This window comes from Trachinotus anak, unplaced genomic scaffold (assembly GCF_046630095.1).
Source record: "Trachinotus anak isolate AG129_WGS33_773 ecotype Australia unplaced genomic scaffold, CSIRO_AGI_Tana_v1 ptg000011l, whole genome shotgun sequence".
NCBI classification, from domain to species: Eukaryota; Metazoa; Chordata; class Actinopteri; order Carangiformes; family Carangidae; genus Trachinotus; species Trachinotus anak.
In genome coordinates, this window is record NW_027273862.1 from 25,742,042 (window position 1) to 25,758,341 (window position 16,300).

The following is a 16,300-nucleotide window of genomic DNA, read 5'->3' on the forward strand; positions in this document are numbered from 1 at the left end:
ATAATTAAAAAAGTAAAAATTACTATAAATGGTAATCATAACAAATACACAGTAAGTGAACAGAAAAAATACAAATCTCCAAAAAGTAATTTGCAAGACCTCTCTAACATTAGCATACAGCAGTCTCTTCTGGTAGTACAGTCTGCAAACTGACAAGGAGAAGAGTTTATCAAAATAAGAATTGATATCTTAATGATGTATGTATTTATATGGTATTAGTTTCATCAGATTATTTGTCAAATAAAAATCAGTTAAATTGCACATTCTGATTAAAAATCAATATATTATAGTATATTCATATATATCATCTCACCTGTAAGACCTACTTGTAAATTTCCATCAGAATAATGATAAAGGAATACAGTCCTGCTAAAAATGTTTTTGTATTATGTTGTATTATCTCACTATTATGCAAGTTTTTTTCCTTCATTAACCTTTAACATTTCATTAAAAATATTCTGGTTGTACAAAATTGGTTCGTTTGAATTCCAATTACTTATAATTTAGGGGAGCAAAAATTTTAATCAGGACTGTATTTGTAAGGCGGCTCAAAAATTGTTTTTTGTTTTTTTCCCTCAAACAAAGCTTTGCTTGTCTGTTCTGAAACTAGTCCCTGATGTCTTGACACTGCCTCATGGTGTCAAGTCATTTTGAAATTGAATGTCCAGTGTAGCCACAGTGTTTGTTAAGACAGCCTCTAGCTACAATAACTTAAGAAAAAAAACAAAAATGTAATTTTCCAAACATCTCAAAGAAATATCTGCAGTCACAGCCTTCATCATTCTTGAAGCACTTGGATGTATTTCTCTAAAAAATAGACTATCCACTTTATAGTGTCACAGCTGAATACCACAGAAAACTGGTCACTTGTCTGGAAGCTGAGGGCCAGAAATCAATATCCATGGCAGGCTGTGAGGAATAAAGCAACGCTGCTAAGTGACAGCATGACACGAGCCCTCTGAACACATGCAGCCTGTCTTTACCTCACTCAAACAAGTTTCTATGATTTGGTTCAGCACCAGTACCCATGAAGCCACAGAGTGAGAATTTAGTAGCAAGTGCAAAACAATGTGGAGAGTGACACAAATTTAATCCCACTTGTAAAAGTAAGTCTAAGACTTATGCATAAATGTAGGAGTTGCCAGCAGGTGGCCGAGTTACCCAGACATACATCCCACACACTGCCAATGAGGAAGTATGATTTTTCACTTCAAGTTAACGAAAGGCTCAGATGGAAGTATCTCCTTGATGGTGGGGCAAACTTTGTGGCTGATTGTTACTTCACTTCCACTGTGGAGATGAGGACTGCTATGATTCACAGATTTCTGATGGCTTGTTAAATGCAACAGTATATATATATATATATATATATATATATATATATAAAAAACTCTGGATCATCAAAGCCCTCACTAAATCAGGCCATAAGGCAGCATATTGGTTGAGTAAGAGTTTGAGACTGTGTAAATAAAGACATCTGACCATAAATCTCAGCGAGCACTGAATGAGTGCTTTGCAGGTCAAAAAATGCCCAGAAAGATATGTAGTTGCATATAGTGCTTGCATTAAACAGCAGCTGCAGCGGTATTTTAATGACTATATTTCAACATGTAATTAGGGCCTTACTGCCATGGAAATATAGTCATTTAAATGGTGTTGAAACAACTGTTAAATGTCACCAGGCGCCTACAAACTAGGACTGTTGTTGTAAATGTTAACCTATGTTAACGTTAACAAGCAGCTACAATAATGTTAACCCTCACAAGCTGTCGAATGGCTAGTAACTCACATTTTAGGAACATTTTAAACCTGCTGTGATAAGTACAGCTGCATTTAATTTTAGTTAGTGTAGTCTTAATGTATGTTGTACAGTCATACAAAAAGGAACTAACACTGATTTTCATCAAAGAAATCTGTATCTGTAGGCTTCAGGATATTTCAGGCTATAAAGGTTTCTGTTCACTGCTTGCTGCCATAGCCAGAAACAGAAAAAGGAGTTTGTTTCTTTCTGATTGTCACATATGAAGCTGCGCAGAAAATGAATTGCAAAAGATAGAAAACTTGACTATGACAGCATCCCGGGTGTTTTTATGTATATCAAGGTACATTCTGGAACAGTGAGCGCTGCTAAATGTGGAGATATTTTGGATGTAACAGTTCATTATAAATGGAGCTTCCCATCGGCTGTGCAATACAACAATAGATTAGAGAAACTGTGAATTCTAATATTGTTAGTAAATGGTTTATGGTTTCAAACTAATTGGAGGATCTCAGGCTATAAAAAAATACATGGGAACCCTGAAAGTGAGAAATATTGCCTGTAAATAAAAGAGGATTGGTGTATTGGTTATTTCACAGACAGTAACTGCAATTTGTCTTTTTGCATGTTACAGCACTTTGGCTGTGTTGGGAGGAAATGCAGATTTAATACACGCCACCCTCTTACTCCCAGGAGGAACTGGGAGCTGTCAGTATGAAGACGCTGAACCAACACACTGTGTTTCGGTTTACCTGTCACTCCAGATTTCATTACAGACAAGCAAGGGCAGAATTAGTGTAAATACATGATCTGAAGATTCTCTAAATAGCCTTCTTCTTCACACAGACCCTGCTGGGTTTGCTCACTGTGTTTATGTACTAAATCACTGTCTATGTACGACCTTATGTTCAGTCCACACACAGGGTTTTAATAAGGCCTAACTATCTTTGTAAATTCCCCTGCTAGTGGGTTATCAGTTCTAATTAAAAGAAACAACACAACGAGAGAAGAGAATGTGGAATAATTCACAACATTACTCACCCTGACGTCATCTATTGCATAAGCAGCCCTGGTGATAATGAATCAACCAACAACAATGCCAGAACACATCTCCAGCACAGCAGTCTCTGCTAAAAATGACAGTTAGCAGCCTAACCGAGCTCCCAAAGACACTTTGTGTCTGCGACAAAATTACACAAAGAATGACAAATAAATTACCTTCTTTTTATATGGGGACAAACTCAAATCAAAGCTAACTATTGCAGAGAACTCACCCATTAGACTTTAAATCCTGATGTACACTTAACTAGAGATGTCACGAGAGTTGGTAATTTGGTACCAAGTCAATGCCAAAATTCTGAAAATGTGACAGTACTTGGTTTTGTAAAGGACCGGAGGAACTGTAGCTGTTGTAAGTACTGGAGATGAGATTCCTCTGGGGCTGACTGGGGGTTAGCATAATAACCATGCAAGTGTTCTGGTTTGACAAATACACAGTACTTGAAACCCAAACGGAAATAGAAGAATGAAAGCCGATACATAACAACACAATCACAACCCACCGTGGAGCATTTCCGCTTCCTGGGAACCACCATCACACAGAACCTCAAGTGGGAGCTGAACATCAGCTCCCTCATCAAGAAACCTCCATCCTCGAATCCATCCTCACCTCCTCCATCACCATCTGGTACGCTGCTGCCACTGCAAAGGACAAAAGCAGACTGCAGCGCATCATCCAATTTGCTGAGAGGGTGATTGGCTGCAATCTACCATCCCTCCAGGACCTGTATGTCCCTCCAGGACCTGTACGCCTCCAGGACCCTGAGGCGTGCAGGAAAGATTGTAGCTGACCCCTCCCACCCTGGACACAACCTCTTTGAGACACTCCTCTCTGGCAGGAGGCTGCGGTCCTTCAGGACCAAAAGCTCTCGCCACAAAAACAGCTTCTTCCCGCCTGCTTCAGCCTTATCAACAAGGCTAGAGAGCCCCACTGTCACTGATCCCCCGATCCCTGCTGCCCCCCATAGAACTACTGCATACTCCTGTTACATTGCACAGTGTAAATATTCATACAGTATATATACAGTATATATTTATACATTTTTTTTACATATTCTATATTTTGCACTACATTCCCCCCATCTTTATTATTATTGTAAATATTCCACATCTTTGTTTTTTTTTTAATTTAATTTATTTTAATTTAGAACTTTTAATTTTACCTTTACTTTTACTCTAAGTTTATTTATGCTACTGGTTTGCACCAAACACCAGCACAAATTCCTTGTATGTGAAAACATACTTGGCAATAAAACTGATTCTGGAATACGGCAGCTCGTGCGATGCCACAACAGGTCCACCGCAGTTTGTGGAAAAAAATTTGTAGAACCATGTTTTGAGATATTTTGTATTTGAGGCATATAGCAGGGACAAGACAACCAAGAGCATGCATTTCAGTTGGAGGGGGGAAACAGCCCAAACTTATCTGAGCCGGTCAAAGACAGGTGTCCGGATCTGTACACAGAATTCAGTGAGTGTCTTTCAGTTGTTAACTTTATATTAATGTTCTTGTTCTAAAATTTTACCATTATTATTTGCTTATTGCAACAGCTGGCATCTGTTGTAGCAGCAAAGGCTAACGTTAGCTTGTTTAGGCTAACATAGTGAGATCTCATGTCACTAGTAAGCTACTGTCATTACAGTTCAGTCTGTCAAAGTATCATGTTGACTTTTTAATGAATGTTATCGCCATGTCAGTTAATTTAAATCACCGCTTGCATGCTGACTATACAGGAATGGAATTTTAACAGCGTTGGTACCGAATACCGCATTTCTGGTATCATGACATCATTAGACTTCATTCAAAACATTCTGGCTACAATAGTGCCATTTGTGATCCACTGATCACTTATATCCAAATAAGTCCACTATTCACCATAGAAATAACTAACCAGGAGAAGTGCACCTATGCTTTTGCTTCTTCTATAACTGATTTCCTGCACAGCTCTTATACAGTGCTGCAGGAGACAGTTCCAGTGCTTCTCCATTTGGAACAAGTTTCCACTTGATGTCAGTGCAGCAGACACTGACTCAGTATTTCAACTAAACTCAAGACTCATTTCTTTAATGCAGCATGCATTAAATTATGGTTCCATTATTCCAACAACACCATTTTTGTCTCCTCTTTGCCAACAGTAAAACAGCAGCAAGAACAGTATGAACAGCTCTTTTAAAGGAAAGCTCTGTCGGCTGGTTGATATAAATAAGCAAATAAAAATGCTTTTGATACCGATTGAGAATGGAAGACGGATCCACAGTCTGTTAACCCACCAGCACACCCTGAGCCACAACACTAAGCTGTCCAATGAAATGAAGCGTGTGTGTTTTCTGTGATGAAATCAAGGATTCACTGATAAGCTTTCCAGGTTTCTCCCTGATCTCTGTGGAGGGAGAATCGATGCTTCGTGTGGAGAGCGCTGAGATCAGAGTTGTTTTGCTGCTGAAAATGGTGTGAAACGAGCATGATGTCATAAAATGAAAGTACACGCTCTCGCCATGAAAAGTGAAAGAAATACAAAAGGATTATGTCAAAGAGAAACAGTACGAAACAGGTCTTACACTGAACTAGCAGGGTGGATGGGTGTTATACATGTCTACCTTTAACTTTTCACTGCACAGGTTTGATTTTTGATTCATATTCATACTTGTGTGGACTCTAATCAGGGCTTTATTTGCTTAATCAAAGCCTTATTCATTTGACTTATCTTCAGGGTACAGGCAACTCTAAATCATGAATTTGTAACTAAGTAGGTGTTGATTGTGTGGGTGGTCTTACCATCGGCTCTAAGAAATGCCATCAACTGCTGCTGATTGCTCATTTGTTGTTGTTGCTGGGTTGAACTTGGTAAAGCTGCTCTGTTGTATTTTCATCACAGGTTGGTACAGGCTCATCTGGCTCATACTAACAGTGAGATTCTTGTGTTACTGTTATACTGTGTACCGACTTTGCATGCTGCCATGGCAACCTAAAACACATGGATTTGTTGTCCTGATTTTATTTGCATCTTAATGAAATGCCCACACCATCCCAGTGTCTGGAGAGAAGTCAGAGTAAAGTATGGTCATATTTAGTTGTTTTGTGTATCATCAGTGCTTTGCACAGTGCACCATGTGTAAGCCTGCATGAAATAATGGGGGAAAAAAATGCAATTTCAAATCAGATTTCCTATACCTTTAGCTTGACGGTTAGCTCACCTTTCAAAGCATGATCAGGAAGTAACAACTTGTCAGATTCACATACTTTCACATCATCCAGCTCACAGTGGGATAATGTAATAATGCACCATATAATTTGTTGTGTAGTTCATGCTCATTTCGCAATAATTTTATGAGTTTGCACAATGCAACTGTCACAACTGTCTGCATCAGTTTGGTTTGTTACCACATGCTTTCATTACCAACATGGTGACCTTTTTCTAGTTTACAATTTTCTGGCCAACATAATTCTTGAGTATTTCTTGAGAAGGAAAAGTTGCACTCTTTTCCAGTAGCTCCCTAACTGACAGTCAGTACCCATGTCTGGAGGTCAAGAAATGACTGACAGCATAGAAAGGAAGAAAAATATATTTCTGCCACACAAAATTTAGTTTTTTAGACTTTGCCCAACTCTTTCATTTTTCTTGTGAATTACTGTCACAAACTAAAAAAGTGGGAACCACTGGAGTAAACTGTCTTATTGTTGTTACATGAAACACGGTTTACTGCACCATCACACATGCAGTTTATAAGTGATGAATGAATTACATTGTCAGTAAAATACAAATACTGTATAGGTAATTGTGTAGTGTTATAACATGTGACTGTACTTTACTGCACTTTCTACTATTACTATCTAACTAGACCTTTTTTCTCTCTCTAAATGTCAAGTCCACCATCACTCTCAACGACAAAAGTCGGGCCTGCTGTCTCCAATATGTGACTGCAGCTGATCAGACTGAGCATTGCCTGTTTGTTCGGTGCAAAAGATGACATCACATGCCATCATCTGTCTCACACCATTTCACTTAAACCTTCATTTTTGTCAGTACACTCTTGCTTGTAATGCATGTCAGCGATCATATGTGTGGAATTGGTAGTGATAGTCTTGAGGGCCTTAAGAAGGTTTTTGTTTTTTTGGGTGGGGGTGGGGCAATAATACCATGCAGCTTAGTGAGTTTTGTATAGAAATAAAAAAGAAAGGGTAATTATTTTCAAAGCTAGTTTTTTTTTCATAAGGTAGAATTTAGGCATTTACTAGATATTAAGAAAAGCCACAGAGGGAAGGCTACATTAGATTTACAGTGCAAGAGCAATTTCTTATGCTCACTAAGAGAACACATTACCTTTGACGCAGTTCTCATTTTCTGCCTACTTCAGTTTCTTGTCACTTTTCCAGTAAGACCACCACACAGAAATCCAGTAAATGCCCCAATGCACGATTTTTTTTCCTGCCATTTAGCCAGTGAAATTACATCAGGAAGACATGAAAGGAAGAAGACAATGACAGGAAGCCATTTTAGACCAAGAAAACATCAGCATCAGCAGCAAGGAACTGAGTATGTGGCAAAGCTGTCTATTACAGCGCTCTGCGAGAACCTGATGAATCCCAGCAGGATTCACGTCAGTCTGTAAATCATTCTCCCTCAAAATACTCATAATAAGCCCTGAAAGCAAATCATTGATAATGACTTCACAGTGAATTGCAGCCGTAAAGCTTCCCCACTGACACCACAACACAATTCACAGTGATGTGCAACATGGAGACACATTTTAAAAACTAATGCCGGTGTACACAAAGGATATGGTTAGCTTTACAGATGTTCCTTTCATCTCTATCAGGACACCGTCAACACTTAACAAAGCCACAGAATCACATTTCTGAATAAAGGTATTATATCACATCGCTATAATATATTCACTCTAATGGCAGTTTATTCAGTAAAACTAGCTGAAACAATCTGCAATGCAGTCCTGCCATAAATCCCACCTTCATGAAGGTTACAGCGTTCCGTTTTTGTTCAAACTGTGTTTGTACTATGTTTTACTGAGAGGGATTAATAATATTTATTCCACACTCACTTATACAAATGCCTAAGACAAATATTAGAAGCACTAGCTCCATACAGTTCAAGAGCACCACCAGCTGCAGTCAACATATAATAATGCACATATAATGATCTAATCTATGCACTCACTCATGTTAATATTCAAATTCTAAAAAGAGGAAACAATACTGTCTGAGCTGCCCACAAGATCAATTGGAACATGACGGGGCACATAATTCATGCTCATAAAACTGTCTACAACATGATACCGTTGTGATTTTCACAGTTTTAATCCAATTCTGGTGGAAACAATTATGTCTTTTTCCTTTACGGGGCAACTAATGAACGATTCAAATGGTAAATGATTGGTACAGTTGAAAAGTTACTTCTACTGCCAGAAGCTGATGTTCAGTCATATACAACATAATGTGAGAATTTTGTCAGACTACACAAGTCGCGGGCACGTTGTATGCCTGAAGTAGTGAAACGATCATGCTTGACCTTTGCGTTTCTGCACACAAGAGCTTTCCTGTAACTCACACAAATGTAAAAGATGCAGGGACATATTTCTCATGATTCCCTGCATGTAGCCACGACTTAAATGTCAGAACAGCACAGATGTCAGAGACATTGCCAGACTTCTGTTGACCACAATGACCCCCTCTGTAAGTCCTCAAACCTAGAGGCACCCTTCCCAACATATGTAGATCTGATCGAGAAAAAGACGAACCTCAAAATGTCAACAGTGAAGTGCTGTTATGATAAAAGGAAAATAGGAAAGTCAGAATAAACAGGAGCTTTCTGGTGAGACGCCTGCTTATTGCCTGGTCCTCCTGCCTGCAGAGTAAATCTCAGTAACCATCCTCAGTGCTGCTTCATTTGGTGTGCAAAAGCATTTGCATGGCAATTGTACCAAAAACTGCAGTTCATTTTTTGAGTCTCAGTTCAGTTAACTCTAATCCAGGTCAAATTGTTGGCAACACTATTTGCCAGCTTTGTTTTGGCACGATTAGTGTGTACATTGATGATTGGCTTATGGTAATGAGGTTTAGCAGGAGGCCTGGGATCATAACATACGAAAACATAAAACCGCACAGAAAACTGAACTGTGTATGACAAACATAGATCATTCTCATGGCTCCTTGTCAGTATCTTAGTACTTGTTCTGTTTCCAAATCAAGATGTTTTACAAAGCCAAATCATGGCCTCTTTTATGGGTCACTTTGTCAGTTAAACTGATCAGTGCCCACATGTGCAACCTCCTGCTGTGAAAATCACTTGATTGATGATAAAAGTTTCTACCTCTTATAACCCTGTACAGAATTAATCATGCAAGAAATTCAATATATAAAACCAACACACATTAAAGTTTAACTGCTACCTGAGATGTTACTTTTTAAATGCAGTAATTACCAAGAATATGTTTTAAGGTTGATCTAATTTAGGTATTATCTTGTTTCTATTTCTTCAATGGATTTCCACGATGACACCCACTGCTGCTGTGATATGGCACTGTCATTGAGGTTCACCGGAGAAGTGACTGTAATTATGATGGCTACATATTTACATAAATTGTGGGTGAAGCTCATGTAAAAAAAAAAAAAACTCAAGTAAAAATCAAGGTGGTAAATTTGTTTCTAGATTTTGTATCGCTGTATCAACTCAACATTCCTTGTAGTTTGGGAAGAACCAGCTCAGTAAACCAGACAGTAGAAAGAATTCAATTAATTTGTTTATTAAAGAGGTGGTTAGGAACATTAAAGAACCCCAGGGGTGGAGCAGCCATTTTAAAAGTGTGGGGTTCTAATGGTGGAACAGAAGCACCGCAGCCACCTGCCTTTGACCCCGTTCCAGTCTCCACAATGTGCCAAATCAAAATGATCCTACCCTATTCCTCGCTCACTGATGTTGATGCCTAATGCAACAACAAGCAGAAGACAGCAGTAATAAAGATGAGATGATGTAGGGAAAAACTTTTTTTTTTTATAAAACAGTGTATTGATGAAGTGTTATTACTTAATCAGCTGGTTAAAGTGACATTTGAGCACCTACTTTTGGCTGCAAGAAGGTGTGGTGGTAACTTTTTCACACCTCTACATGGCAACATAAAGTTGGCTACCTTGCAAAGTTTTTTATTTTTACAGGAAGAAGGAGGCCTGCAGCTGACAGCAGTCTAGAATTACATGAGGAGACAGCAGACACTGAGACAACCTAAATCCACACAAGAACTGTGGAAACTTCTTCAAGCTCCTCGGAACAACCTACCTGCCAAGTACCTTGAAAAATTGTGTGCAAGTGTGCCAAGGAGAACTGGTGCTGTTTTAATCTTAACTGATTCCACCCTTAATTTTGAGATTTATGTCAGTAAGACAGGCCAACCCTGCTGCTGTCATTTAAGGAACATTGCTAAAATGCCTCCAGCTTCAGAGAGACAGAGACCAGCTTTCATTTCCTCACGCTTAGATTACTGTAATGGTCTCCTAACTGGCATAAATCAGAAAACAGATCATAGACTATAGTACACAACTCAGCAGAGTGCTAAGAAAAACCAAAAAAGGATCATGTTCTCTTAAGGTCTCTGTGCTGACTACCAGTTTATGACAGAATCGATTTTAAGATTCTACTTGTGATTTTCAAAACACTTCATGGCCGAGCCCCAGACTATATTTCTGAATTACTTGCCCCTTGTCAACTTGCACGTAGTCTGGGGTCCCCAGACAGGAAGTTGTTCATGGTTTCCATGTCAAGATGTAAGACTAAGAGGCACAGAGCTTTTGCAATCAGGACACCACAACTCTGGAACAACCTACACTCGCAAAATCAGTATCTCCCTTTATTTGCCAGTGAAAACATATTTCAAGGCTTTTGAATAATCTCTTTTTTAATATTTAATATATTTCTTATTTGTCTTTTTATATTTATTGTTTTGCCTCTGATTATGTATTTTCTTTAATTTTTATCTTTATTTTTGTTTGTTTTGTTGCTTTATCCTAGTGAAGCACTTTGATTTCGAAGTGTAATGTAATTAAAAAAAATAATTTCTGAAAGCATTGACACTTTATTTTTAGTGCCTAAAACTTTTGCACAGTGCTGCAAATGCCTGATAAATCCAATGAAACCTGAAATCTGGCAGGTACTTCTCTAATCACAGTAAACTGATGTCATCATGTCATTGTTTGGTTCTTCATTTCCAGCACTTGATCATGTTACCAAACCAGAGTTTAGTCAAAATTGGTCTCAAATTAATTTGAACATCTGGCAAAAATCAGTTTCTCCCTGCAGTGGTGAGCAATATGGCGTGGTAATTTCCAGTATCTCTTCATCATCGTTTCTCTTGATCTTGTGATGTAATTAAATAGCCTGCCTGCAGTCAGCAACACACACACCAAATGCATCAACTGTGACCATGGTGTGCCATTATAGAGCATTATAAGCCCGCTGTATGTAACCCCCTTTTTAAACTGTTACTATAAGCAGAAAATATGCTACCCATATTTGTATAACAAGATATTATATGTTCTTGTAAGAAAATTCATAAAGGGATTTGTTATGGAGAAAAGTACTTCAAAGCAAATCATGAGAAGCAGTCAGAATGAACATATCTAGTCAGAATAGAGTTAGTCAAAAATGGTATATAAACCTTTCTCATGTCATTCAGAAGCAGGCTTGTTCCATGTTTACAAGCTGCACTAATTTAACTGTCTTTCATATCTATGAAATTCAGTAAAATGTTACAGCCTGGCTGGACTTAGTGCTTTTTCCCCCAGCGCTTCCCTGTGTGTCTTTCCCCTATGTCTCCTCCCCCCCTAGGTTTGTGTGTGTTCTCTCCAACAGGGGTGTGGTGCAGCACTGGCAGCCTGACACACCTGCAGCTCAGCTTGCCACGTGGTAACACTTCAGGCCTCTCTAGTCACCAGTGTTTAACCTCTCAACTAGTTGCTCTTTCTTTTCCCCTGATTACTACTGCTCACCCGTGTTTCTCCCTGCTCCAGAGTTTCTCCTGCTTCAGTGCTGCTGCTTGCTCCTGTTCGGATCGCCTACACCCTGCCATGCAACTCACCTGCTATAGCCACGCCGCAGCGCCAACCCCAGCCATGTCTGCCTTCTTCACGCCACAGGGCCATTGCGGCCAACATCACCCTCCAGCGGATACCTACCACCATTCCCTTGAGACCACAGACTCCAGCTTCCCTCTTTTCCCAGAGAACATTCTACTTATCCATTACCGACAATAACAATAAATCTTTATTACACCATAGCAGTTTGTTTGAGTCTGATTCTGCTCAGGGGTCCGAACCAAGAACCCACACATCACATAAAATTCATTAAGTAGCAGGCGCTGCATGATTTGATGTAGAGGTTTGACATGTTTTGCCTCCTTGTCTTCATGTTTCATAGCTGACAGACAAACCGAAGTTAAGAATGGAAACATCCAACTTTAAATGACTAAACATCATGAGAGCTGCTGCCGATGTAGCTATGTTACATTTAATGGGCCCATGTCATTTTTATGTTTTTTTTTTGTTAGTGTATTTCATTTATATATATTTTTTTATTCCTACAACAATCCAAATGGTAGATCGTGTATTGTCGCATATTGTCAGCACATCTACAATGGTATCTGCCAGTGGAACTTTTTTTCCCCCTCCAGCTGTCTAAGGCATCAGTGGTAAACGTCAGATTTTGGTGTCAGCCCCACAGAATCAAAGAGAGAAAAACTTCTTTTCAGATGAGCTATTTTGCACTGATGTTCAACAATCAGGCAGTGAGAAATCTATTGCAGGAAAGGCAGTAGAAGAGAGATCAGTTTCTCTGCCAACACAAGTCACAGCACTCATGATCACAATCATGATCAAAGACACACTGCAGTGATTACAAACTTCTCAGTAAAATAGACATATTCATGTGAGCATATGTCCACCTCTGATTGAAAGCAACAAACTCCCCTCTGAGTCTCTGGGGATTTGTCAGAAGAAATTTGCCAAACGGAAAATGAAACGTGAGTAGACAAGGCAGGGAAAGCGGGAGCTTGATCAGTACGTTAGAGTCAATTCTTCTTTTATGGCTACATATGTAACATTAACAGATGTAGCATAAACAGAAAATGAATGAGGTTGTGTACAGTGTAGTGTGATTCAAACTAACTGTAGATCATACTTTGATGACTCACCTCCTGCTGTAGATCCTTGATGATTTTGGTTTTTTTCTCCATCTCCACTTTAAGAAATTTGATCTGGAGACAGAAAGGACAAAAGAAAGATGACGACACTAAAAGTCCATCCATTCAGTGAACAGGTTATGAATGGTGAATACACAAATTGAACCAGTGTATGTAAAATTAAATGCATTGAATAACAGAGATTATGACTATTAACAAAGTGTCAGTAACTGATTCACCATCCTCTGATGTTAAAAGACAAGACACCAGAAATGAACCAAAAATGCATTAGTCTGTCTCTCAGTACTGACTTACTCAGCCCCAAGCCCATTTGTAAAAAAACTGTCAAATAATGTCCTGAAATAGCTGGGCTGCGTAGTATTTTCTAAAAAAAAAAGGAGTAAATTGTGCATCTCTTTTATAGTACTATATGTTATATTTTAAATGAATGTCATTCTTCATAATCTAACAAAAGCAAAAAAAGCATTTGCGTTCCTAGCATCTTTTATCGTTTTTTATGGATGAAATTCAAAGTCACATTTTTTTTCCACCCACTTTCCAGTGAGTACACCCTGGGGAACTGTAAACTAGATGACACCAGTTGAGTCATATCCCCAAGCAGGGCATGATAACATCAAAGGTCATGTTCAGTCACTGTCACCGCCCCCGAGAGTAGTTAAAAAAAAAAAAAATTGGTGTGTTCATATATATATATATATTTATAGAAACATAAAAAAACAAGGAAAATCCTGGTGCAGCATGTAGTTTTAGTTTGATGCAGCCTCTATGCATCGGCAATTGGCAGTTATGTGTACTTGTGATTATGTCACTGCGAGAAGCAAAACAAGCATCTGTATGTGATTTATTGTCTTTAATTTAACCAGTATGACCAGTGTTGGGGAATTTAAATTCAGGCAGTATATTGAGGCTCCTACGATAAATGAACACTGTTCCTTATAAACTGACTGAGGCACAGAGGCCCTTTGCAGTAGTAAAATTTTAAAACGCAGTTTCTCACTTTCCAGCTGGCGACCCATCAAGGCTTAAAGACTTTAAAAAAAACAAAAAACAAAAAAAAAAACGCTGTCACATATTGTATTTCTCTGGTGTCCTACAAAGTTAGTTTAACATAACAAGGGTCCAGAAATTTTTCATCGGAGACTCTCTGATTGCGGCACATGTAATACGCTGAGGCATTTATTCCTACAGTGAGTGACAGCCTGTTTTCCACTGTGTGCCTGATTCAATAGCCCATATGGTTATCACGTCAGAGTGATATCTTTGTTTATCGCAATCCTTTTATCATGAACTCAGCATGTCTTGCTCGTGCAAGCCTGTATCTTGTGTTTAGCAGCCAAACAGAGGTTCAAACACCAACTGTGGATGGCAAACTGCTGCCAAGGGCTGCCGTATATCTAAAAGAAGGAATTCTGTGTGTGTGTGTGTGTGTGTGTGTGTGTGCGTGTGTGAGTGTGTGTGAGTGTGTGTGTGTGAGAGAGAGAGAGGCTAAGGTTTCTTCTTTCTTCCTGTTTTTCATTCTGAAAACAATTTTTTTTTAGTGTTGTGTGTCCTTGAGAGAGGTCATCAAGATAGTCCGGAGGACAAAAAGGAAAAGATTCATGGAGCTACTGACCTCATACCAGGTACGTACCCCAGGGAACAGTAAACTAAACCTCACCAGTTGACTCACATCAGGGCATGATAACATCAAGGTTCATGTCTGAGCCTTTCAGTCACCACTACAGCCCCCGGGAATGGTTAAAAAAAAACAAAAAAAACAGCAGCATCTAGGTTTTTAGTTAAAAGGAGTAAAACAGAGGGGAAATCATATCAGCTTCTTGATACTAGCAGTTCAGTTTGCTGAGTGAAACTATTGATTTTTTGTTTAGTGTATTTATAAGCCACAAAAATCCGTTCCAGCTCTATGTGTATTTTGAAATGTACAGATTGAAAGTGAGAGAGAAAACGGTGTAGCCCAGTTGGACTGTTAGCTGGACGAACTGAAACATGTCTGCAGAAATAATTTTGCTGGAATCATGTAGAGATTAAATTATATGTCAATTAACTGATCAATTGATCAGTAGAGAATGTAATCTAAAACAGTTTAAAATGAAACAATTTAGATGTTTATCACACAACCAAACTGTCTACAGTCATGCAAGTAGCTCTGTAAATGCTAACATCGGCATGGGGTGGATTCTAAACAACATTAAGAAAGCTGAGGGTTCTTTTCTTATGAAAATGTTAAATATTTACTTCAGCTTCTGGGCCTGTATTCACAAAGCTAAAAGTAGCTCCTAACTTACCAATTTAGGAGAAACTCCTAAAAATAATGGGCCTGTCAGTCATAACTAACTCCTCATTTTTTTGACTAAGAGTAATTCACAAAACTACTTAGCACTAAAAGTAGCATCTAAGTCTGGGAGAAGTTAGAAGTAGTATAGAGGACTCCTAACTCACTAAGACCAAATCACAAAGAATCATAAAAGGGCTGTGGTCACCTGCGCTAAAATGTAACTTTGCAATGCTGTCAACTTAGAGATTTCCAATCTACGCACAAAACAATAAATGAGCTCTGTAGAGCCCACATCATGGGGCAATTCATACGATTCCCTTTAGCTACTCGCCAACTACAGAAAAATAAAGCCAGCTTAATGGCAATTGCCGATCTACCTGGTGTGATTGGTGCCAAAGATGGAACGCATGTAAAAGTTATTGCCCCATCACAAGAAAAGCACATATTTGTAAACAGGATAAAAAAATCACATGATCAACACACAGGTTGTTTTCGTGCTACTGATACAGGATACTTAAGGAGTTTTTGCTTTTCCTAAGTAAAAGTTGGTCTTAGCAGCTTGTAAATAGGATTTAGTAGAACACTTTTAGTTAGAAATGTTTAGTGCAACTTAGGAAAACTCTTAGTGGTAAGATAAAAGGCTTTGTGAATACGGGGCTCTGATGTACAGAACTAACAAACACACTCTCAGAACAAAACACTCTTCCTAATACAGAATTCTGCAGTGAGGTAGATAATGGTTTGAATGTCATTGTCTGAACCTATCAGTATATTTTTCTACTTCTTTCATCCTCCATGTGTGCTATTGGTGATTTCTTCACATCAGCTGTAATAAATATTTTCATTTTTTCAAGCTCTCTGTGGGATTTTTTAAAAGCCCTATTCACCCACCGAGATGTATGTGAACACTAGGATTCTAAACCAGATGCAGTATTTCACTGTTCTGTTGAACGCGTGTGGCATTTGCATGCTGCAGAGGTGTTCCTTTTAATCTTGAATCTCAT

The 16,300-nt window shown here is 38.7% G+C and overlaps 1 protein-coding gene across 2 annotated transcripts in view; it reads right to left on the reverse strand.

The window, feature by feature from the left end:
• luzp2 (leucine zipper protein 2) overlaps positions 1-16,300 on the reverse strand; it is a 136,063-nt gene that overhangs the window by 43,513 nt on the left and 76,250 nt on the right. For both annotated transcript variants that reach the window (XM_071489349.1, XM_071489350.1), the window contains exon 5: positions 13,013-13,075. In XM_071489349.1, the coding sequence (XP_071345450.1) occupies positions 13,013-13,075 (63 nt within the window). The remainder of the gene's footprint in view (positions 1-13,012; positions 13,076-16,300) is intronic.